At 35.9% G+C, this 24798-nt stretch overlaps 3 protein-coding genes and 1 pseudogene across 5 annotated transcripts in view; 1 reads left to right on the top strand and 3 right to left on the bottom strand.

Moving 5' to 3' along the window:
• Positions 1–1835: 1835 nt before the first annotated feature.
• Positions 1836–10471, top strand: LOC114245276 (muscle LIM protein Mlp84B). The gene is made up of 11 exons (XM_028177396.2): positions 1836–1994; positions 2570–2703; positions 3252–3417; positions 4453–4579; positions 5037–5133; positions 5311–5395; positions 6481–6777; positions 7045–7177; positions 7488–7675; positions 8463–8616; positions 9617–10471. Exons 2-11 carry the CDS (start codon positions 2589–2591, stop codon positions 9737–9739), a joined length of 1485 nt encoding a protein of 494 aa, XP_028033197.1. The 5' UTR covers positions 1836–1994; positions 2570–2588; the 3' UTR covers positions 9740–10471.
• LOC114245277 (selenoprotein F) lies at positions 8672–9292 on the bottom strand. Its single transcript, XM_089732389.1, has one exon. The coding sequence runs from the start codon at positions 9196–9198 to the stop codon at positions 8704–8706; it is 495 nt and encodes a 164-aa protein (XP_089588515.1). The 5' UTR covers positions 9199–9292; the 3' UTR covers positions 8672–8703.
• A 356-nt stretch (positions 10472–10827) lies between the features above and the next one.
• The window catches only part of Xpc (DNA repair protein complementing XP-C cells homolog), an 86898-nt gene continuing 72927 nt past the window's right edge, over positions 10828–24798 (bottom strand). The window contains exons 1-10 of one of the 3 annotated variants that reach the window (XM_028177449.2): positions 23473–24003; positions 22977–23092; positions 19679–19949; positions 17895–19514; positions 17544–17821; positions 16820–17061; positions 16124–16349; positions 14474–14642; positions 13561–13715; positions 10828–13249 (exon numbers count right to left, since the gene is read on the bottom strand). In XM_028177449.2, the coding sequence (XP_028033250.2) occupies positions 13058–13249; positions 13561–13715; positions 14474–14642; positions 16124–16349; positions 16820–17061; positions 17544–17821; positions 17895–19514; positions 19679–19949; positions 22977–23092; positions 23473–23824 (3621 nt within the window). In that variant the 5' untranslated portion in view covers positions 23825–24003 and the 3' untranslated portion in view covers positions 10828–13057. Of the gene's footprint in view, positions 13250–13560; positions 13716–14473; positions 14643–16123; positions 16350–16819; positions 17062–17543; positions 17822–17894; positions 19515–19678; positions 19950–20185; positions 20512–22976; positions 23093–23472; positions 24004–24798 lie in introns of those variants that run through there. The other 2 variants (XM_089732385.1, XM_089732386.1) reach the window with 2 other exon arrangements.
• LOC149501690 (uncharacterized) lies at positions 20660–22335 on the bottom strand (annotated as a pseudogene).

The raw sequence follows: 24798 nt of genomic DNA, 5'->3' as shown, positions 1-24798 counted from the left end.
ATGATTAAAAAACTATTTTTTGATTTGAAGCATTTTATGATTATTATAAGAAAATCCCGTTATTTATATTTAATTATTATTGTTTACATTTTCAGTTTTCGGTGTCCATGAACAGTGTCATGTATTCGAAAAGTAAGGAAATGTAAATAGTGTAACATATTTTGCTTAGGTCGATACGGTTTCATTAGTATCGTCACAAAAAAGACTATAAAATATTTTAGGATATATATTTCTTTATATATAGGATATTTTATAATCTTTATTCTTTGTAATAAACTATTTTATAATATTTATGTTTTATCATATAATAATTCTTACAAGGAATTGAAAAGAGGAAGCGTGTGGCGGACTACGCGCAATAGCGGGTTACGTAGCGAGGTGGTTCAAATTTCATCGCTTCATGGATAAAATTCAAAATTAATATCTCAAGCACCACAAAATGCAATAATTCATTATCGTTGTGTGTTTATAAACATTTTTAATTCAATTTTGTTCCATATGGTTGCAAAATTACAAGACACACCACGGACACACGAAGTCGTCGTGGCCTAAAGGAAAAGACTTCCGGTGCATTCGTATGTAGCGATGTACCGATGTTCGAATCCCGCTGACAAGTACCAATTATTCTAATGAAATACGTTCTTAACAAATGTTCACGATTGACTTCCACGCAGAAGGAATAACATCGTGTAGTAAAAAACAAACCGGTAATTACGCAAAATTATAATTTGCGTAATTACTGGTGGTAGGACGTCCTGTGAGTCCGCACGGGTAGGTACCACTACCCTGCCTATTTCTGCCGTGAAGCAGTAATGCGTTTCGGTTTGAAAGATGGAGCAGCCGTTGTAACTATTGAGACCTTAGAACTCATTTATCAAAGTAGGTCGCAGCTTTTACGTTGCAATGTCTATGAGCTCCGGTGACCACTTAACATCAGGTGGACCGTGAGCTCGTCCACCCACCTAAGCAATAAATAAATAAAAAACTTAACAAATACATCTATCAAAAAACTTTTTGATTGCAATCAAAAGTGATTTTCAACAATTAACTATATTTTTTTACCTATCTCAGAGGATAGCCCATACCTACTAGGTATTTATTTTTTATGATAATTTGACATCAGCTTTTCCTACGTTCCGCAAATGTGAAAAAATAATTATTTGAAATGTTTTGCAAGCTTCAGGGTACCGTATACTTTAAAATTAGGTGGATGGTAGTTATCTTCACATTATGTAAATAAATTTTTTTTTAGGTTTCTGTAGCCAAAAGCTAAATAGAATTGTTGCGCGTAGCTATGTACATATACTTAGGTAACTGTAATGGTAACTAATAATTCAGTTTTAAAATGTAACAAAATTTTCGTTCACGCTACAATTTTCTATTTACATTTATTTTGTTCGATTCTTGTTTATTTGGAAACAATAATTGCTGAGGTCTGAAAAAATAATGCTTTACTTGTGAATGTGTCTACAAGTTTAAAGTTCTTTTAGCAGCCTGTGAACACTTCTTAACGACATTTCATAAGCTTAGCATTTTGAGATTAGCGTAGAGTATACTTTATTGCACTGCAAAAGGTACATTACATACAGCAGTACAATCGGCGGTCAAGCTGAATAATTGGATCGCATTTGTCAAATCTAAGAGACAGACAAGAAATCTTTTATTTACATATTGCATCCCATAAACTTGGCAACGTTAATGTATACTATACTGGCTGCTTTAATTTATTGGAAAGTCAAGTGAGATTTTAGGCTCACACATAGTTAAGTTGAAGCAAGTATTGTTTAAAAGCACTTCAGGGGTAGTTGTGAGGGCGGTGGCGAGGGCGGACGCCGGCTGCCCCTCCACTGGGGCCGTGTGCAACTCGCGTATAGACTACGGCCGCGCGTTGCCCTCTGGTATCATTCGAACTTCGCGCACAGCAGTCTCGGCATCACCGCCCTGAACTGTACACGCGTCCGGGAGCTCGACTCTCGTTCCGACTCGACGAACAGGTCCGTGACTCGGTGAAAGTGCTTTACTATTTTAATTTTTAGATTATAATTAACAGAATCGCGAGTGAAACTGTTGCTTCTTCCGGGTGTAAGCTATTATTAGCAGTGCAACGGCGCGCTCCAGAATAGTAACTTTACCTGAACGCCCCAAATTAGGAGCGCAGGCGCAAACTGCCTACGCGCCGCCCGCCCTTTGGTTTATCTTAGCCGACAACATTCGTTTTCATAGAAATTTTAACAAATTGAAAAAAAAGTATTACATATACCGATGCATAATCAAAGTAGTGTTGTGTAGTTACAACAAGTACCTAATTGATTTGCAGTCAGTGTCGAATCTAATGCAATGAAAGTAGTGCAGACGACTTGGATCACGGCCAGCCAATGATTTATTCAAATTGATAACGAATCAAATGTTTAGCGATAGATAGTGTCCGATTAATAAAATAAAAACCTTGTGAGGTTTAGATGTGGAATTTAATGAGAAGAATATAATTTCAAATTAAGTTATCGTCAATCATTTTAAGCGTCATAAACTTCTTTAATTCATTTGTTTATCTTAAGTTATTTTATTACAGGATAAGTTAAGCGAGCACAATGCCTTTCAAACCCGCTGATAACCCGAAGTGCCCGAAATGTGGCAAATCAGTTTACGCCGCTGAGGAGCGCGTGGCTGGTGGCCTCAAATGGCACAAAATGTGCTTCAAATGTGGTATGTGTATATTGCAAAATAAAAATCCAGTGAGGGTTTTTTTTAAAATATTTGTTTTTACAAATATCATTTGATCCAAGCTTGAAACTTAATGGAATTAAAAACATAGACAGCATATTTGAATTTGTACCGTACTGTATGAATATTTACGAGAAAACGAATAATATTAATTTGATAAGTACAGAACAAATTTGGTCTGTCATATCCAAACCGATTGAAATATTACACCTAAAAACGGAATACGTGATAATTATGCTCATAGACTATTATGCCAGGTCAATAGGACGTAATCTGTTTAATTACATATCAAGTCTGGTTATGGTTGAAGTATTATTTTGGTAAATTAATAAATTACCACAGCAAATTGATTTCCCATTAAATAATAAAATGCCTAAAACTAAAAACTTAAGACGCTTGATGCGGTGATTCATACTAGCAGATAATAATATTTATTTGTTTACCACGAATAAGAATAATAAGTTGACAAAATTAAGTATAGTGATATTTTTGTGGGCAATAAAAAACTTAAGTTGAATATAATTTTTTAGGTCTGTGCCAAAAATTGCTGGACTCAACCAACTGCTCAGAGCACGAGGGTGAACTGTACTGCAAAGTGTGCCATGCACGCAAATTCGGACCCAAAGGCTACGGCTTTGGTGGCGGCGCTGGTTGCCTCTCTATGGACACCGGCGACCACTTGAAGGGCGAGAATGCGTAAGTACCAACCCTCTTCGCACTCCCGCCGCCCGCGCCACTGAGGGTCTTTCCTTATCTAAGGTCGCATCAACAATCGGCCTACGGGCCCGTACGTAACAACATTAACCGCGTGTATATAAAAATTAAATCTATACATAAAGTAGAAAACGCGCGCTCGGCTGTAAATTACGCGTCGCCTGACACGTGCATGACCAGTCTCCGTTTATGTCGCAACAGGAATTGAGCGCGAGCAGCGTCGCAGCAGAAGTTGCGGATCGCCGACACACATCTCGGCCAACCAGTGGTGCTTCGCGATCGCACGCCATACTGTACTTTAAATTACTTTAGTTAGGATTATTTATTCGCTATCGCTTAATTTATTTTGTTTATCGGTCTATTATTTATTAATTTATACTATAATGTAATAAAGGAGTCGACTACCTATCTAGAGTTAGTTGTGTTTACAAGTACCAGAGTACATTCGCGTCGACACAAACCTAAACGAGCGCTATCGGTAGGCACGTGTCGTCTCGAAAGTACCCCGGACTGTACCAAATCCCTCCTCCCCTAATGGGCAACCAGACACACAGGAGCAACGGTGAGATTCCAATTTGTAAAGCCTCAGCACGGCTTAGCAACGCTCCAACGCACCTAGGCAAACTGTAAAATGCATGATCTGCATCCACTATCTTTAGTTAACTTTCCTCGCTATTGATTGTCTCTAACACTGAGCTAACGCTTTCGTCTTGGCTTTAACTGATGGTCGATAAATGTGATGGGATAAGGAAAGCGCCCTCTATATCAAATTGTAATAGTACTGTAGCGAGGCCGGAGCGGAGCGGGCGGCCGGGAGCCCTTACCTTCTCCCATTACGGCGGAGGTGCGCCGCCGGTATCAACTGCTTCGCCGCGATCGGTGTGGACGATGTTAGATAGTACTGGCATCTGGAGCTCTTCTGCTCTTGAAAGGCTTTTAACTACTCTTCTACCTTGGTTGCTGATTTTTGTAACATAAATGAAAAACTGAAAATAATAAAAACTTCGTATGCGACAGGGGGGGTGTGAGGACGAACGGAGCTTGTCTGGAGCCCCGCTCTATCGCTAAAGCTCCTCCCGGCGAGGGCTGTCCTCGCTGCGGTGGCTATGTGTACGCTGCAGAGCAGATGTTGGCTCGCGGTCGGGTGAGTGCTAAAGCAATATACATCTGAAGTTTTATCTAACAATTCATCCGCTTTATAGGTACGCAGTCAACTTGCTTCAATCATATTTAAGTACTGGACTGAATGGCTTAGTATTTTAGAAATGAAATTAATACGTGGAGTACATTTGTTTTGTCTAGAAAACAAATAAGACATTAATAAGTTATATTATGCTTTAGGGCTATCATAAACGATGCTTCAAATGCTTAAATTGCAACAAGACGCTCGATTCCATGATTCACTGTGACGGGCCAGATAACGAAATATATTGTAAAGGTATCTAAATGTATACTTAATACGGATTCCCCGTTCATTATGCATTGCTTTGCTAATTAATATCATAAATTATTGTTTGTGGTAACCGAATGTTCATCTAGAGGTAGTTTTGTGAAGTCCCTGCATGTAGTGATATTCCTCATTATTGTCACTGTATGTCCAGGCGTGGCACAAGGAGTGCTTCAAATGTGGCGACTGCATGAAACGGCTGGACTCCACCAACTGTTGCGAAGGTTCCGACAAAGATATTTACTGCAAAGGTTCGTGTTTTCTTCATTGTACATTATACCCATTAGAAATAAATAAAAACATAATTTTGTCAAACTAATTAAACTATAGAAAATATCGTACATACATTTTAGTGTCATTTATTGCATGTTTTATACCTGATCCTGTGATGTCCCATTTTATTTACTATATGTGAATTTTGTCTTTAGTTTGCTATGGCAAGAAGTTTGGTCCTAAGGGATATGGTTACGGAAAAGGCGCTGGTGTGCTGCAGAGTGACCCTTACGCCAATGGGTAAGAACAGCTTAATGGTCGGAGTTACACTCATCTGGCGAGGGCACAGCTTTTAGACAGCCAACTAATTATCTACTTAAAGTTTGAAAAATATGCATAAACGCTGTGTACTCATCAGATGTAAATATAACGCTAGTTTGCTTTTGCTATAGGATGCTACGCACAAAAATTTGGAATCAGAGGTGTCGGTCATGGAGGAATGTCATCTCTGGGTCTTATGTGTGATATTAAGGACTTGGAATGGCAAAGGTATACAGTGCCTCCTGGATCTCTATAGAATACGTATAAGACTGTATTAAAATGTGGTATAGACTAGTCAGTAACACACTATCTACTAACACTTATAATTTGCTTGTAGATTGCCTCAGCAAAGAAACGTGTGCATGCCGTGCTAACTACAACTTACAATTTTGTCATTAATTAACTGTTTTGTAAGTGTAATTCTTTGGTTAGCAACAAGTATTTATGTATAGTTCTCAGGTTACACGACAGGTTTAGGTTATTTCCATCACATAGTCACTTTCATAAAAACAGCTTATAATACAAACAAGCGATGGCAACCTGCCAATGTGAAAATAGAATGGGCTCTGCGCTCTCGATCGTACTAATTTTAATATAGGCGAGACTGGCCACGCGTTTTAAGCCCGCAACATGTAATCTACCGCATAACTCTTCTTTATTAATGGTGCACGAATATTATGCAATGGCATTCGTTTGCGTCAGAATATTGCATAAACATATAGGCATCCCGTATGCACTTCTAAATTTAAAACTGAACTAATTGCATTGCAACTATATTTCACGATATTAAAGTACCTACCTACATACTTACATACGTTATAGTTTTTATGTTCTTAATAATGGAAATGGGAATAAGAACATATTATTATACAAATGTATCTATAGACATACACAAAATAACAATATTAAGTAACAACAGTACCGAATTTTATCACGATCGAATAGTTTAGGAACTTAAAGGTACTTAGATGAGAAACATACTTATAAATATGTACACAGATAGACAGAAAACATATTGTTACTTCGCTTTATTTTTAATTGAATTTTTATTACATTTTATGTAGTGATCAAGCACCTAAGACCACCGTGATTGATACTGCATCCATTAAAGCCCCGCCTGGCAAGGGCTGCCCGCGTTGCGGTGGAGTTGTGTTTGCTGCTGAACAAGTTTTGGCCAAAGGCCGCGAGTGGCATCGCAAATGTTTCAAGTGCCGCGATTGCACAAAAACTTTGGACTCCATCATTGCTTGCGATGGACCTGATGGCGAAGTCTATTGCAAAACTTGCTACGGAAAGAAATGGGGACCTCATGGTTACGGATTCGCTTGCGGCTCTGGCTTCTTGCAAACCGATGGCTTAACGTAAGTTTTAACTTATTTAGTTATATATGTATTTACTATAAATAGAAGGTTGGGATGGATGTTGAGTAAGTTATCGACGTTAATTAGGTCCAATATGTAAAAGTACAGTAAGAAAGGCTTGTCCACATTAGCGCGAGTTATGTTCCAATATTATGTAGGTATAGAAACTATCAATTAACTGGTTCGAGAGTGAAACATCACATCGATAATTAGTAATAATTATATTTAAATTAAATAAATTTACACGTGATTTGTTTTAAATCTTAGTGAGGAAGAGATATCTGCTAGCCGTCCTTTCTACAATCCGGACACGACCAGCATCAAGGCTCCGAAGGGCCAAGGTTGTCCTCGTTGTGGTGGGATGGTCTTTGCTGCCGAGCAGCAGTTGGCCAAGGGCACTGTAAGTTGCACTTTATACAGAGTATTGATAACGCCTATGAACTTTTTTTACGCATCCAAGATCAAATACAATCATCAAGTCAATAAATTTACATCCACATTTTTTTTAAGTCATTGTTTTTACGATGTAATCGTTATGAGTGAATGAGCGTGTTAACCCGCCTGTTTGTTTGATAGGATTAGCTTTTATATAAAGACATTACCTATCACTCACAATATAATGAAAACAAACCCTGAATATGAATGGAAATCGAATAGTCGGACATTTAAGATGGTTATCTATTTATTAAAATGTTTTATTTTCCAAACAGATGTGGCACAAGAAGTGCTTTAACTGTGCGGAATGTCATCGACCACTGGACTCGATGTTAGCGTGCGATGGTCCCGACAAGGAGATCCATTGCCGCGCTTGTTACGCTAAGCTTTTCGGGCCCAAGGGATTCGGTTACGGTCACGCCCCTACTCTCGTCTCTACCGACTCTGAACCGACAGTTACATAGTAAGTGTTTTTTTTGTTTTGTAAGTGTAAAGTTCTATGTGTATAAATATATCGAGGGGTGATTTGGTTTAAGCGACATTTAGTATTAGAGCCATTTATTTATTTATTGCATAGATGGGTGGTCGAGCTCACAGCCCACCTGGTGTTAAGTGGTTGCCGGAGCACATAGACATATATAATGTAAATGTCGCTGCCCACCTTGAGATATGAGTTCTAGGGTCGCAGTATAGTTACAACGTTACATTCTTAAAAATGTAGATATGTTCTATGGGGGTTGCAAAAGTGTATCTCCAAATTAGCTTTTCAATTTTCTATTCTAAAATAGTTTATAAAGTTTGAATGGCATTTTTTGTTGCAAGTGTTTGTATTGAGTAGATTGTTAGGTATGACAATGCAATATGTAATACACTATAAAATAGTAATCATTTATTGTTTATCAATTTATATATAAGATAGCTTTACATCCCACTTGTTGTTCTATGAATGAGAGAACCACTTGAACTTTGCCACCTCCTAGAGATATTGAGGTTAAAGTTTAAATTACAATATAAATACAATAAAATAAACATAGCTATATTATCCTTTAAGCTGGATCGAATGACAAAAGTTTAGATGAAAAAAGGTTGATATTCATTTCTCTTGCCCAATCTTAATTGAAACAATAAAAAATTGATTAATTTAATTGAAACAGAACCTAATAGAAATTTAGCAAATAGGTGTTTCTTTTATAAATTTTATGTGCATACACTTAATATAACTTAATTCTTACTGTAATGTTTGTTTATAGCACAGAACAACTTCCATTCACTGGCCAAAAGGCAGCCAAAGGGCAAGGTTGTCCTCGGTGTGGCTTCCCTGTTTATGCCGCTGAACAAATGCATTCAAAGAATGGATCGTGGCACAAGCGGTGCTTCTCGTGTGCAGACTGCCACAGATCTCTTGTAAGTAAAATGTGTAAAGTATATACTCTTGTAGGTAAAATTAATAAATAACAAATAAAATTAAGTAAAACATTTATTCTTAAAGCATTATATTCGGTTTGTTTTCAAGAAATCAGGTTCATCGTCGTGTTCTTTATCGAGATGAGTATTCAAAAACTCTTCTACTGAATCAGTGTTCCATTTTTCGATGGCTACAGTATCTTTTACAATGCCATCCTTATCAAGTAGTTTAATTATTGGGTCCAAGCCTCGTACATATTTGATTTGAAGATTTGGGAATTTTGCTGGCCTGTCACTTTTTACGAAAGCCTGGATTTGTGGATACGCTGGAAATTTGCATGTACAGACTTCTAATATGGCTCGAGCGTATTTCTTTTCTTTTGAAGCTGATTCATCTGAATGACAACACTCCTTACAGTGATCTACGAGTTGTTCCAAGCTAAAATCTTTCAATTGATCACACGAAGAGCAAAGTAGGTTAGCTTTAATAAAACCTAGAGAAGCACAGTCTTCTGTTGAAAACTCTGCCACAGCTCCATCATATGTCACTAGCACGGCTAAAACGAAACACTTCCAATACATTTTTACTACCTAAACGCTTATTTCCTCGCACTTTCGACGAACTTAATAATTTTCAAACAAATTTTTGACTTCAATGAGCCTCTCAACATAATGACGTTTTTTGACGTTGACACTGACGTTTAAGATATCATTGCTAATTATTTATTTGGAAAAGGGAAACGTATGGACCACAAAGCTTTTGTGGGAGATTATACAGAACACTCCCATTACAATTTTGAACATTACACGAATTAATGTAGTTGTAGAAGATTAATTTTTTAGTTAAATATGTAAAATATATTTTTAATTCATTTGTAATAAAATATACATTTGCATTATAGTTATAGATAATACACACAAATTAGTTAATTGTAGTAAAGGTAGTACCTATTAATCACTTAAAAAAAGCGAGATATAATGGAACATTTTATTGTTATAGGATTCTACTAACTTGAACGATGGACCCAATGGCGAAATTTACTGCAGAGGTTGCTACGGTAGAAACTTCGGACCCAAAGGAGTTGGTTTCGGTTTGGGTGCAGGCACATTGACCATGGCATAAGAAATCAATATAAAGCTGGACTTTATAGGAACCATTTGAAAAAGAAATGGTAGCTTGAAAGGAATTTAATCTACATAAGACATAACTGCTGCTACCTATTGAACTATCTTACCATTTGTTAAACTGGATTTAATAATGGTGGATACTATGCTTACATGAGACTAAAGGATTGAAATAATATTTTAAAGTTAATATTTTGTGTATTGAACTTATAAATTAAAGGTTACATTCCTTTCACAAATGTACAAATGGATGATGAATGTGTCTGGGCCCTTAGTTTATAGATTCTTCATAAAATATTGTAGTTTTAAGACAAATAGACATAAGAATATACTAGGTATGTACCTAACAAGAACAATACGGCATTGTGATTTTTGTAACCTCTTAATATCATGTTTTGGGTATTGAGGTATAACTATCCTGTAAACGCGTATAAGATTGCATTTAAGCAATCATTTCGACCGACCAGATCTTTATAAGAGGATCTGAAGTGTCTGTATATTTTTATACACCAAAGATTTTTGTATATAATTTTGTAATTCTATTATTTCGAGCACAATAAGTGCAGGAATAAATTTTGACTATGTATACGCTTTCAAAGCTTTCGCTATATAACATTCATTTATAAATTCGGTTTATGTAAAATTAAGTCAGCTTATTGCATAATAACATTATATTGTATTAGAAAAAAATGTATAAGATGATTTTATTTCATTAAAATAGGTCGTCACACCTTTGCGTTTCATTTATCAAACAATATTAGTTCTAAGTTATTACCCATATTGCATTAACTATGTTGCCAGATTTTATAAAGCTTTCTATTCCCAAGTTGCCTACAGAAATGTACCGCTTAAATGGCCTTTACAGGACAAAAATAGGTAAGTAACATGTATTGTAGGACCACTTGGGAAGGTACCAACATATAGTATATTTCTGCTGAGAAGTAGCAACGCTTTCTGCTTTAAAAGGTGTACAGCCGTTGTATAATACTTCAACCTCAGACCTCCAGGTGGGTGGCGGTATTCACGTTCACGATATCTTTAGCACTAGCAAAAATGGTACGGTAGGTTTTAACAAAAAGTCTTCTAGCAGTGGCATTTTTCTATATTTAAATTTAATACAAAATCCACAACCAATTAAATTTTATTCGTATCACAATTCAAATTATTCAAAAAATTTCTTTGAACTTCTAACAAAAATCTAGCTTGGAGGTACATAGTTTGAAATACTCTTATGGACATATTCATTGCTAGTGTAAATTTAATAGTATGGTAGTGAATTAGTGATTTTTAAAACACTTTAAACCTTTTTAGGTATTCGACAAATAGCGATTCTGGTAACAATTAAATAAAAGACACTTAATACGAATTCTAAAAATAATTATTATACGTGCAGGTACATTATTTTTAATTATGTGATGTAAGTGTTTTACATATGTACAAACTTAGTTTAAGTCGAGCGTAATTGTATACCTATGCCGATTTGTTATTACCTTCCACATATACTGTTCCATATGTTACTGGTGGTAGGACATCTTTTGAGTCCGCGCTGGTGGGTACCACCGCCCTGCCTATTTCTGCCGTGAAGCAGTAATACGTTTCGGTTTGAAGGGTGGGGCAGCCGTTGTAACTTACTTGAGACTTTAGAACTTATATCTCAAGGTGGGTGGCGCATTTACGTTGTGGATGTCTATGGGCTCCAGTAACCACTTAACACCAGGTGGACTGTGAGCTCGTCCACCCATCTAAACAATTTAAAAAAATCCATCTGTTATACGATATCCTCACAGATATTGAAAGATGGGTGAACGAGTTCACAACGCGTTCACCCATCTAAGCAATAAAAAAAAAAATACACGGGACGCTTCATTAAAATGATTGCGTCAGTGTTACCAGTTGTTAGCACTCAAGTGCCCACAAGGAACAGATGGAACTTATTGAATTATGTTATAAATTCCTAAAGTTTTTTAATAATGATTACAAATTTATCACAACAGTATATAGTGGGTTGTACGTTAAGCGATTGAACATCACTTTTCATTAAGTCGGACACTTTCCTGTGAGGCATAGATATGCGATTTACGCCCGGGTACATTTTGAACTTAACTATACTATTATTATGTAAGAGGCGGCAACAGGGTTGAGGTAAAGCTTGGCTTGGTTTATTTAGACTGTAAATATACAGCTCTTTACTTTTTATATATAAGGCCTTAGAAACTAATATTCAGAATGATTTAAAACAATATTACTTTGACTTTGAGTCTTAAATATGACAGCAGCATGAATTTAAAACATGGATATATACTTGAACCGCGAATCCGTCTGCTTATTGACAGTAAAAAATATTCAACAATAACACGATTTTTTAATTATTCTTAATGCTTATTCACTTATTCATCAAATACTATGAAATATAATAATCAAGACAGCTTCCAATTCAATTCAATCAAATTCAATGCAGACTATTTTAATAACAAAATTAGTCGCGTTTTATGAATGATAAAAACTATGACAATAATACGCTTTTACGGGTTTTTATTAGAAAACTTGAAAATAAGCCGTAAAAGGGATTTGACATGTAAAAATGTAATATTAATAAAACAAACCAGGCATGACCAATTTTTCCATGTTAAAAAACTTCATTTTTTTTTTCACATACTATTTAAACACATTTGATTACTATCGGTGATTTTCATGAAATGTTCGAATCCGAATTACCAAATACTTTATATTTACTGAATCTATCCAAAACATCACGTTATATAATATATAGAACAGTAAAATATTTAGCGACGCGTATTCTTTAGCCAATGAAAATAAATACTTTATTACCCATAAAGAATATTTTTCAATACGCGTTTTCTTACTTTTTCGAATGTTAAAAACAATAGGACAGTATTGTATGACAATGTTTAAAGCTCCAAGTGGCGTTTTAAGTCTTTAAAAATCATATTCACCATTTTATTTACTAATTCGGTTGCGTTTTCGGATTCGAATGAACATTCTATAAGGTCATCATTATTGTCATCAGGGCCTGCGGAACAATGCTCTATAACACTAATGACGAAACTTAAGTATTTAAAAAACGATTGTTGAATTGTAGGTGCTCAGGTAACCTGTTATACATTTTCATCAGAAACCTACTTTTTCTTAAAAAATCGGTTGTCTGTAAAGTCGGTTTACTGACGATAGTTGAACATGACAACGTCATAAGAAATTACGCCTCAGAGCGAGGTAACGCCGCACGAGTCATGTTTTTTCGTGCGTGCAGCCGGCTCCATCGAATTATAAGACGTTGTCACGTCAAAAACATTAAAAGCTATTTTTTCTTTACAACAAATCGAGGTGCTTTTCCTTTACCTTTTGTTGGTTGGGACGCACTGAGTTTTTCGAAACCATATTTATCTTTGACCCTTTCTCGTATGAGCAAACCTCTGATTAACTTCTTCCAATTTCCATAGACTCTGGCTTCGGTTTTTTCGCGTTCCCGTTTTTCCTGTTCTTCTTGTTCCTGAAATAAAAATCATGTTATATTTTTCATAGGTTTATGGTGGCACAATAAGGCAGCGTAATTATTGTTGTAGAGGGCTTGGTGTTGTCAATCTCCATTTGAATGCTGATAAGTTTTTTTTTGTTTTTGTAGGCAAACGAACATACCTCATGGTGAGTGGTTACCGTGGCCCATGGACTTCAGCAATACCAGGGGCAGAGTCAAGCCGCTGCCTACCGCTTAATACTCTCCAATTATTTAGTGAACAAGCGTTCCGTTTTGTAGTATAGGCTATTTGAGCGTAGCTTAACAACTGAACAATTTTCACATACCTGGACCCAGGCTTCTGTGAGCACTCCCTCAAACTCTTTACAAACAACAAAGCCGTCGTAAACAGGATGACACCAGCCACCGTCGTAGTCGAAGCCGGTCATCGCTGGTGCACAGTCTATGTTCAATTTTCTCGCCACTTTATTTAAGCCAGGTACTAAAAATTAAAAGTAAATTCGTATCAACAAATTATAAATTTTCATCTTGAAAGCGTTGACTATGTGATATACTATATAAGTAATGGTGATTTTAATTGAATCGATTGAAAATAAAATAAATTGTCTTATACAAAAAGAGTATACATTTATGTTATCCAAAGCCTTTATTTAAAGATAAAACTGTAAAATGAAATTTTTTGTTTTGTTCCACAACCATTCTCTTTTTTAACAATGTTAACAAACTAAAATTTTGTGCATTTACACGAATTTAAAACTTGAGGCGTCTGTAACTATGGTTGAATTTTCATCATCGGGTGAATTATAAAGTGGCTTAGAATGGGCAAAATACTAACATTATAGATACTCGGACCGGTGGGTCTCATGAACCAAGACTATTACGTCACTCGTGATTCTTAAGAATACTTAACGTAAGACAGACCGAAAAAATAGATTCTACTATGGTTTTTGGTACTACTATATGCAATATAATACACATTATCATCAACTGACACACGGAGTCAACAAACTCGTGTGATGTGGGGTGAGGACGTCTATCTGCTGCCTTCAATTTAGATTACACTGATTACAGAGCTTCAGAGGTTCAGAACCTATCTTTAACTTAGGAAATTACAATTAGGTAAACATCACCCAGCACCCTCTATTATATACAGATAGATGAAAGAATATTATCTCTTGATATGAAAGGTATTCAATCCGTTTTATAATTTACAGAATCCTTAGTAATATTTTTACTAACATTTAATTCGCACTGTTCCTTTAGGTAACATGCATTCCTTGAACAGTTCTACATTTCCATAAGCATTCCGAGGCACTATTCCATTTTCAGCTACAGGTGGTTCATAGTCTTGAACTTGCCATGGTCCATACAATTCCAGAACTTTATCTCTGATTAATGTATTTGATAACTGAAAAGAGAATCGTGGGTATAATTTATTCACATTTAATTTGTAATTTTCTTTTGGGGTTGCATACAGCATATGTACTGCTGCCTATCTTAAGACTTGCGGGCCTTTGGAAAATTTTTAAATATCTGTGAGAGTATCATATAACAGAGGTTTTTTTTTGATTAGATGGGTGGACGAGCTCACAACCCACCTGGTGTTAAGTGGTTACTGGAGCCCATAGATATCAATAACGTAAATGCGCCACCCACCTTGAGATATAAGTTCTAAGGTCTCAGTATATTTACAACGGCTGCCTCACCCTTCAAACCGAAACGCATTACTGCTTCACGTCAGAAACAAGCGGGGCGGTGGTACCTACCCGTGCGGACTCACAAGAGGTCCTACCACCAGTAATTACGCAAATTATAATTTTGCGGGTTTGATTTTTATTACACGATGCTATTCCTTCACTGTGGAAGTTAATCGAGAACATTTGTTAAGTACGTATTTCATTAGAAAAATTGGTACCCGCCTACGGGATTCGAACACCGTTGCATCTCAAAATACCAATGCACCGGACGTCTTATCCTTTGGGCCACGACGACTACAAAGGTAATATTGTTGTTTTACTGATAAAGAATATTGGTGAAGACACTGCATGTACCCAAATAAAGAATTAGTAAACAAATGGTATAGTAAGCGACACGTAAGTTGGCAAGGTTTTGGTGTAGTGGGGGTAATGTCGCGCATAATGCATATTGCAACAAAAAAATGGTCACTTTTATTGCCCGCATATAATTTAATTTAATTTTATTAAATTTTTTATTTGTTATAATTTATTTTTAAGCCTGTGTGTTTAGAAGAAAGTTAAAGAAAAGAGAGGAATTCGTGAAGCGTATTAGGTGTTATAAATAAAATACAATTAAAAGTTAAGAAGTTTATTTAAAAAAATATACTTAATATTAAAAATTATGTGTCGCCGTCGTCACTATCATTTTCTAATAGTGCTACCCCTTGGATTAAATTTATGGTAGCACCTGAGCTGGTGGAAGGAGTTGGCTCCTCATCGTCGACGTAACGAAGAGTCGCTGTCGTCACTGGCGTAAATAATAAAACGCTCAGTGACTGAATCGACTATATGGTCATTGGTATTCGGTCCTGGCATTGCAAACAAACTTAAAACAATAACACTCGTAACAAAAACTAAATTTAAAACAATAATAACAACTCGTAACAAAAACTCAATATAAACAAAGGGTTCCTACAACTTTTGTAGGCGCATGTGTAACCGGGAGCGAACGGAACGTGGACGCGGTGCGGGAGGGGAGAGTCGACTGACTCACCAATCGCGCGCTCGGAACGGTGCTACGTCTTTCCCCGCATTGACAACCAAAGAGACCTAAAAAACGACTTCTGCGCATCTAGCGACTCTTGCCAAGTTACGTGCCGGGGACTATAGTTATGAAGAAAACATATTTTAACTGGATTAATTTGAAACTTACCTTATCCCATTTCGGCCGCGCTTTCACAATTTTGTAAGGTTTTTCACCAAGTTTGACAACTTTGGCCTCTTTAAGCCACAGATCTCGTGATCTACATACGTACACGCAGTCCCTGGAGTATACCGCTTCGCCGCGTACGAATCCTAATGTTGCCGCGTCTGATGGATACATAGCTTCGAACTTCAATAAGTGTCTTTTTAGAGCATACAGAGGATGATTCTTGTACCTATAAACACGACATATACACGACTGAGAGGTATTACATAATTTGTATTGAAATTGTTATTAATTACATGTTAGATAGTAATTTTTATTTACACTTCATGTTTCCACAAATTACTTTTTTTTTCCTACCTAAGCTGATAGCCTTGAGAGGCTATTCAGCGTAACCTTAACAAGTAGTTGAGCTCACGGGGCTCAAATCTGACGACGTTTCTAACACGAACCCTAGTATGAACCGTGCTTCGCAGAATCTACCACCGAATCGGACACGCGACCCACTGAGAAGATCCGGCGAAAAACTCAGTGGGCTGTGGCTGTGGGTTAATTCACTCGCCGAGCCCTTCGTCGCAAGCGACGGGTTCGACGAGAACGATGACCGGTTCTTGAGGTACTTAAAAGCACGTGTGGGCTAAATTACATTTAATGGATACTATACTAATATGTAGGCATGGTATGTAATTGTAAATTTCTTACTCGGCAATACTTTTCGGCAAAGGTGCTTCAAGTTGCATCTTATTTATATATTCATCTTCTTCTTTGTCCCGTGCAGTCTTAGGTCCAACCCACGGGCTTAGAGCTTTTTCCCACCAATCCAGTTCGGCTCGTAATTTTCGCGTCACCGTATTATAGTGAGGCACGTATTTTCTAGTCAAGTCTTTCAAGTAATTGTTGTTGTCCCAGCCAACAATATAGCACACCGGGTGCGTAGCACGAGTCTAGGAATTAAATGCAATCATTTTACTGTTGTAGTTTTTAAATTATGTAATTCCATACTAGACTTTTAACAACACAACATAGGTACTAGTATTTATTAAGCTGAAAATCAATATTCCCTTGCTTTACCAAAATATAAATTTCTGCCGAAGTCAAATCATTTTACAATGACAATGGCATTAACGCTCTGTTTGTTATTACCAGCATGTAAATAAAGTAAAAACCATGCATATGTACTCTCATAACGTGTCCTTTCAGATTGTTGAGAATGAACTACTTTATTAAAATTTTAAACTAGCCGTTGCTTTTATTTTCATTTTGTATACTTTTACAATAACTGAATTAAAAGAAAAGAAAAAACGATGTATGCATAGCCTAACCAAGATATTTATAGCATAATTATAGAGTCAATAAATTTTTTTTTGCTCTTAATTTTTTATGCACATGAACAAAGCAAGGGAGTTGGCTTAAATGTAACACTTACATAAATTGTATCTGTGTCATGTATTTTTCCACTAACAACATCAACACATATCCATTGTTCAAGTTCTTCAGCAAAAATCTCACACCAAATGTCGATTTTGTTTTTAGGTTTTTCATCATCTGACGAAAGTACACGACGTTCTATTTTCTTACTTGTACTGGGTCGAGGACTAATTTTAGGTGGTTTGAAATCATCATCACTTTCTGGTATATTTTGGCGAACTCCCTCTTCTGGTAATAGGTCACTGTCACTATCTGATTCTTCTTTTATTTTTTTTGCTAAAAATGTATTTTTCATTTTGTTAATAAATGGACGAAATAACGATTAAAAGAAATAAAAAATAAAACTGACCTTTTGATCTCAACTTATTTGAGTCACTCTTAGCTTCTTTTATTCTGCTTTTTATTATTGTCACAAGGTCCTCAGTGACATCATTTTTAGATTTATCACTTATTTTCTTTAGATCTCTATGACTTACTCTTTGCTGAGGTTTGACCTGGACATTGTTTGACCTTGTATGTCTGGTTACTTTAGATCGTTTACTTTCTATTTCTGTATCACAAAAGTATTTACTTTTTTCTACTTCATTAATTGCACTTTTCGTCCTTGCTTTAGTGACCTTCTCCTTAACATCCAAACTGTTATTTTTATTCGTTTTATTAGATTCAAAGGTGTGCGATCTTTTCCTACAAGTCCTGCTTTTATTTTCGTCAACAGCAGCTGTGTTAGTTTGAAAATATTTGCTGGAAACTGACTTTTTGTTTTCATCAGACACAAGGGGAACATCTTTTATTGCTTTTCTTTTGGCTGGTTTTGCATTCGCTAGAGTCTTTTTTGTAATTTCTAATTCAGGTTTAGGTACAATTTTGCAGCTTTGTGGTTTTGAAGAAGCATTTTCTTTTGGTGTTTTGTCTTTTTCTTTACCATCTAATTTGTCACTGATGATTGATTTAATTGCTCGATTTGGTAACAGCTTTGTAGATCTCTTCATTGCAATCTTATCATTATTTTCATCAATCAAAACGTTTGTAGGGTTTCCATGTTTACTGTTTACACCTTTTAATGATCTATTAGGCTGCTTTCTATCACCTAGGGAAGGATTTTGTGTAGACTGTTTAGGGTCTTTTTTTAATCGTTTTTGAGGTAAATCATCTTCAGTTTCTTCTTTATTTTTAAGAGAATTGACATTACCAGCTCTTGCAGATCTCGTACTTCTGGTTTTGACGCCAAGGGTGTCATCATTACCATCAACTTGCATTATGTTTTGAAATATATTTCCATCATCGTCATTTCCATCCACTTGCGGAATTTTCGGTTTTGATGGTTTTTTAGAATTAGATTTCTTTTCGCTATCTTCTTTGTGTTTCTGTTGTTTTTCTTCAACAACTTCCGATTTGGATTTTTCATTTTTATTGTCTTTTGCTTTTGTTGAAAGTGAATATAATTCGAATGTCGATGGTTTTAGAGGCAGTGTAACAAAATTCATCATGATACGGCACTGTAGGCCGAGAGCTCGCAATAAAGCAACAAATACAAAAACAAAAAACTTCTTTGTTGTTACAGTTCTTCTGTTGATTTGTTCTAGTACAAGTGTTTTTAGTGGAGGGGCTTTAGGTTTGAATTTATCTTCATTTTTATCTTGTTTTAAGTTCAACTTCTCACGAAACCATTTTGTGATTTGTTCTATATACTTCATATCAACTCTGTCCTTAGGATAACATTCTTTTGATGGTACCAAAGAAAGGGCTACAGCCATAACATCTTGATCGTTTATAACGCGACTGACATAATTACCGTAACCTAACCAGCAGAGTACATGAACTTTGTGCATATAAATCTGATTTTCTTTTCTTGTTCTATTAATTTTTCTTTTCATCATCATCTCCACATCAATGGCTTTCTTTTTCTTACAGCCAGCCTCAGGAAATTTCACAATAAGTTGTATACCTTGTTGTGAGGCAGTTTTCACTTCTGAAATTTGATAATAATTATAATAATAATTCCAAACCAAAACAAATTGAAATATTCTATTGAATTGTTGAAACATGTAATACGAAAATAATTGTTTTTGGAATGAAATAAATATGTATCTGTTAAATTTTATATGTATTGAGATTCTCTTATTGTCTTAATACCTGTGACCTCTTCCCAGTCTTCAATTTCAGAATCACTCTCTTCTTTGAGTCTTTTCGGTTTAGTTTTCTTTTTTACAGTATCCTCTGTAGGTGGAGCAGCCTCTTCGCCAAGTGCTAAAAGATCTTTTACATCAGATATTTTTTCTTCCTTAATATCTTTGTAGTTTTGTATTGATTCTTTCACCTCTTCTATTTTATTTTTATGTCGTTCAAGCTCCATGAAGGCCTTCTTTGCTATTTCCTCACTCTGATCAACATTTTGTGACCAAACCTGAAAAACGCAAAACAGGAGGGCATAATTTTTTAATATTGCTAAAAATTTATTTGGCGTTTGCAAAACTTATCCATTTGCTGTTTAGTGTAATTTTATGCAACATTTAATGTATTTTATTCGCTTATAAACGACTTGAGCACCATCTATTCTCTCTTGTATTATGATAGAACCTACTTTAAAAAATCCACTGCAACTTATTTCAATTCTATCTGAGAAACAACGCACAGACATACAGAATATGAACAAAAATCACTTATTCAAGCATAATTCTGTCTCGCCGGTTCTGGTGCAACAGGGTATCTTGAAAAACCAGCGGCTCCGCTTGGTATCTTGATGGGCCGCTGTACCAAGAGGGCCGAGACTGAGTCGTCAATTCGTCTCACTGACTCGATGATAATCAGTGTTCGCTGCAATAAATGCACTACTTCTTCAAGGTTCTGTCTTGTGTGAGGATCAAACTCTTAGGTCCCGGACCAAAAGGCTTAATCCTACCTCATCATCTGCTTACATTTAATTAAGGCAAACACACAAGCACAGAAAAAACACATTCCTACCAGTGGCCCTGAACACAACTTGTGTCTATTTTCCTATTGGTACTGGTATAATACTCGGCAAACTTCTTGAGCATTAGTTGACGTAGTGGGGGTAAGTTCGCGCATCGTACAATTACGTACAAAAATGTTATTAAGTTATTAAAAACAACATAATATGTATTTATTTATATATTTATTAGTACATGAACAAAAAATACAGGTTAATAATTGTAGTAATTTAATCTAGGGGTAAAATAGATATTCCTTCCATTAGGTCAAAACTAGAGCTGGTGCCAGGTCTTGGATCAGCTGAAGCTGAGCTGGTATTTGTAATTGTTTTTTCGCTATCATAATCATGACCATCATCATCATCACTACTTTCTTCATCCGTGTCGCAATCATCGTCAGCAAAAATTACAAACTCATCAGTGACTAAATCTACCACATGATCACTTTTTACATACTCCGCCTCAATCTCTTTTATCTTTTGACATAATCTACCCCATTCCGGAGCACCCATCGCCGCGACCTTTTCCTTCACTAGCTCTATTACTTTGCCAGTGCTCCAGTTGACATTTTTGCTACTGACATACCCTTTAATAGCTGCCCAAGCCATTTCAATTGGGTTGAGGTCTGGATGGTATGGAGGTAAGCGAAGCACTGAATGGTTGTGGTTTGATAAAATTTTATCAATGGTGTATGTTTTGTGTTGTTCCTTATGTGCTTTAATCAAGCTAAAAAGCTGGGGTTTCAACATGTTTTCATCGTATGGAATTTCTTTTTCTTGTAACCATTTCTTCATATAGAATTTTTTGGCATTGGCAGTTGGGGCGGGGTCAGACTGTTTATTGTGATATGACGCATTGTCGACTACTACAACGGAATTGGGTGGCAGATTTGGTAGCAATTGACAACGCAGCCATTTTTCGTAGTTAAAATAGTTCATGTTATCGTGGTAGTCACCAGATTTTGTGCCAGCTTTAAACAAAAGAAGGGCATTGGGAACAAATCCATCTTCGGAGCCAGCATGCACTATTACTACACGCTGTCCTTTCGAAATTGGTTTTTTTAAACCCCCAGTTGATCCATCTGACCACGACATACCACTTGCATGTGATGAGTCGACATAGGACTTCGTTCCGAGCCATTAAAATTTATATCTTCTTTCAATTTTTTACGAAGTCTTTCGACGGTAGGAAGTTCGCTGTTTGTTATGTGATAATTATGAATACATCTTTTTATTGCAGATTGGTCGAAACTATCAATTCCGGTAACTTTCTTCTTCCCTGATATTTTTTTACCTGGAGTACGAAACACGGCGAGCAAGTTAGAGCCCTTCGCTTCATTAATAATACGCCTAACAGTACTGACTGATGTTTTTGTTGCCTCTGAAGTCTCTTTTACCGTTTCCATATCATTATTTCCCTGCTTTTTAAGAAAGCAATATACGTCGTACACCATTTTTCTAGCTTGTCTTTTTAATACTACACCAGTTTGACGTGGCATAGTATATTTTTTATAAAAAATCAAGAAACACTCAACAAATAGCAATAACAACAAAATCAACAAACAATAATAATTATAACAAATAACTTCAACGATTAATATTAATAGACTTTTCACTGTACGCAAGCGTACTTTTGGGAGCAAGCGGAACGAAGGCGTGGTGCGGGACGCAAGGTTCGACTGATCTACCAGATTCTACCAATAACGCGCTCGATACGATTTCCCCTGCCGTCGCGCCTCACCCTCACCACCAAAGTGATCTAAAATTCGGTTCTGCGCAGTCAAGGTCATTTGCTCACGAAGTTTGCCGGTTACTATACTGCAAATCTTGTTTGTAGTTTCCAAGTTTAAAAATAAGAAGCAGTTTACTTTTCTGTATTGTATTCTAGTAATTGGACTGTGGTTTAAAACCTTTACAGATGTCATTTTTATATCGACATATTTTATACGGTATAAGGTAAACCTTATACATGTTCAGTATTGTTGCAATAAAAAAGGAAAATATTCTGTAATAAAGACAGCTCTGCAAAATATGCAGTGAATTCAAGTTATGGGGAACGTGATAGTGGGAATCTATATTGTGTTCTCATTTATAGGCATCTCCTTCCACAAAATAAGGGAAATGGTTGGTAGACGATTGCTCTCCTAACTGTGCTTCGTATATTCCTATGACCCAAGACAGTTGGAAACCTGAAGAGATTTGGACGAGCTGCTTTACCCTCATACACAAGAAAGCATTTTAAGTTGATAAGTTGCCGGCTCTATCAGAAATCTACAAGCACTTTTAAGTGGTGTGATGTTTTTAAATACTTTAAGGAGTGAAACAAGCTCCATTTATTAGGACATAATTACCCTGTGAGACATGAAATAAAAATGAAAATATGTAGAGTGCAAGTCTTCAGCACCAAAATTAAGCAGTCACTAACTCATGGGTTTTTTTCATTATTTGTTGTCTTTATAAAAAGTTAACTAAAATATGTCTTACATCTTTGTAATTCATTTGAGAGCCTTCATCACTGTCAGTGGTTTGTTCTTTGACATCAGCTATTGGAGGTGCGAACTTTTTCACAGCTACCTTTGGAGTTTCTTCATCACTACTATCTGTAATCGAAGTATTTTTTATTTTATTAGGCAATTAGCTAAAATGTATTTTTTTAAAGATTTTTTTCACACAATATCCTTTGTTTCATTCAATTGCTACTTTTGTTGTTATTGTTGCAAAAATAATGTAATATGTGTCAAAAACAGCTGTCCACTAATATCTACAGTTTTAATCACATCCTTGATTTAGTGCACTGTATATTTTAGGACATACTCCGTTTTACTTATTTAAAAAAAAATTAAAGGTCCCATGTCGGAATTAAGTAGATTATTCGGATAAAAATATATTGAAATATTTTCTTATAAGTACTGAATACTTTTTAGAATAAAGGTAGAGGTTTAAAGTATAGAAAGAGAACAATTGAGATTTAGTTACTGACCACTTTCAGATAAGTTGAGTATGGGTGGAAGAAGTTTATCTTCGTCTGTAAGGTCTTTAACTGTGAAGATTGTTGGAGATGTATTTTCCATTTCGAGAGATTGTTTATTTATTTTGCTAATTAATCTTTTGGCGAACGGTTTCTTCGATGGTTTAGGTTTCGTGGCGTTCTTTTTGGTTTTTGTGACAAATTCATCTTCAGACGTTTCTGGTAATTCCTCAGCTTCATCTTCAGAGCTTGGCACATCAGAAATGTGCGCTTCTGACCCTGAGTCACTAAAATCACCGGTTTCCTCATCACTATCTTCATGTTTGTACACTGTTTTTATAACCTTCTTTCTTGTTACCGGCATGTTCTCATGATATAATATATTTTTGTTTTAATTTAATCCTGAGGCAAAGCTTTTGAATTGTTCAAAGTTCGCTAATTTTAATTGCAAGCACAAGAGTATTCGATGAAAGTTTCATTCAATTTGTTGAATGTTGACATTTTCTAAATGCTATCTGTATCTGTCTCATCTATGTGTACTCTGTACTAATTTTTTTTGAGATTGTTTTACGGCCCTGGATGCATGTCTTTATGTACTAACCGTACTCTGTACTTGTAGTTTAGTACTGTCGTATACGAAATCAAACACGGCCGTGTTTTTAGGGGAAACAATTGACTGTAAATTTTTTGAATTTGAATTCGTTTTGTTTAATTTACTTTAAATACTGGGACATGAAGCTTCGTAAACAAGTAACAGCTCTAACGCCAGTATAGACAAACATATGTCCCACTTGATGATGAATGGGCATTGCACTCATAGACGTCAGCATAGCTAAGCCATATTATACGTGTACCACTGATGAAAGAAAATACCGGGAAAGGTCAATACATAAAATGTTACTTAATCGTCCAAATTTATTTGATCATCTTCAAAGTATGCTCCTTCAGAAACGATACACTAACGCCAACGAATAATCTAATCATCGAAACATTTTAAAGCGTTTTTTCCGGAATTGAGTTCAGCTCGCAGCAGTTGGATGTTGATCCAAGAAGTTTCTTTGCCACATATCTGGCTCTTTTATTGAATTCGCTCTCTTAAAGGCCGTATAACGCTCAAATAATTTTATTTATTTATTATTTGACCTTGGGGGAAGAAATCCGAGTGCACAATACTGCGATAGTCGATGAATATAGTCAACAACATTTTTACTTTTTTGGTATAGTGGCGTGGCTTTTTTGGTTTTATTTTGACGTTGTTTTTTCGGTTTCATTTCAGTTGGAAGGCACCAAACCGAAGCTTGTTGAATAATTTACATATCAAAGTCGTAAATCCACGTT

The sequence above is a fragment of the Bombyx mandarina genome, chromosome 13 (assembly GCF_030267445.1).
Source record: "Bombyx mandarina strain Sakado chromosome 13, ASM3026744v2".
In the NCBI taxonomy this organism is placed as follows: Eukaryota; Metazoa; Arthropoda; class Insecta; order Lepidoptera; family Bombycidae; genus Bombyx; species Bombyx mandarina.
The sequence above is the reverse complement of the archived record's forward strand: the minus strand, read 5'-3'. Positions and strand labels throughout refer to the sequence as shown.

Bases quoted from the DNA above. Each gene is read 5' to 3' on its own strand.
- LOC114245276 (XM_028177396.2), top strand. From the start codon at position 2,589: ATGCCTTTCAAACCCGCTGATAACCCGAAGTGCCCGAAATGTGGCAAA. The intron at 2,704-3,251 runs GTATGTGTATAT...ATAATTTTTTAG, and splicing joins CAAAATGTGCTTCAAATGTG to GTCTGTGCCAAAAATTGCTG. The intron at 7,178-7,487 runs GTAAGTTGCACT...TTTTCCAAACAG, and splicing joins AGCAGTTGGCCAAGGGCACT to ATGTGGCACAAGAAGTGCTT.
- LOC114245277 (XM_089732389.1), bottom strand. From the start codon at position 9,198: ATGTATTGGAAGTGTTTCGTTTTAGCCGTGCTAGTGACATATGATGGA.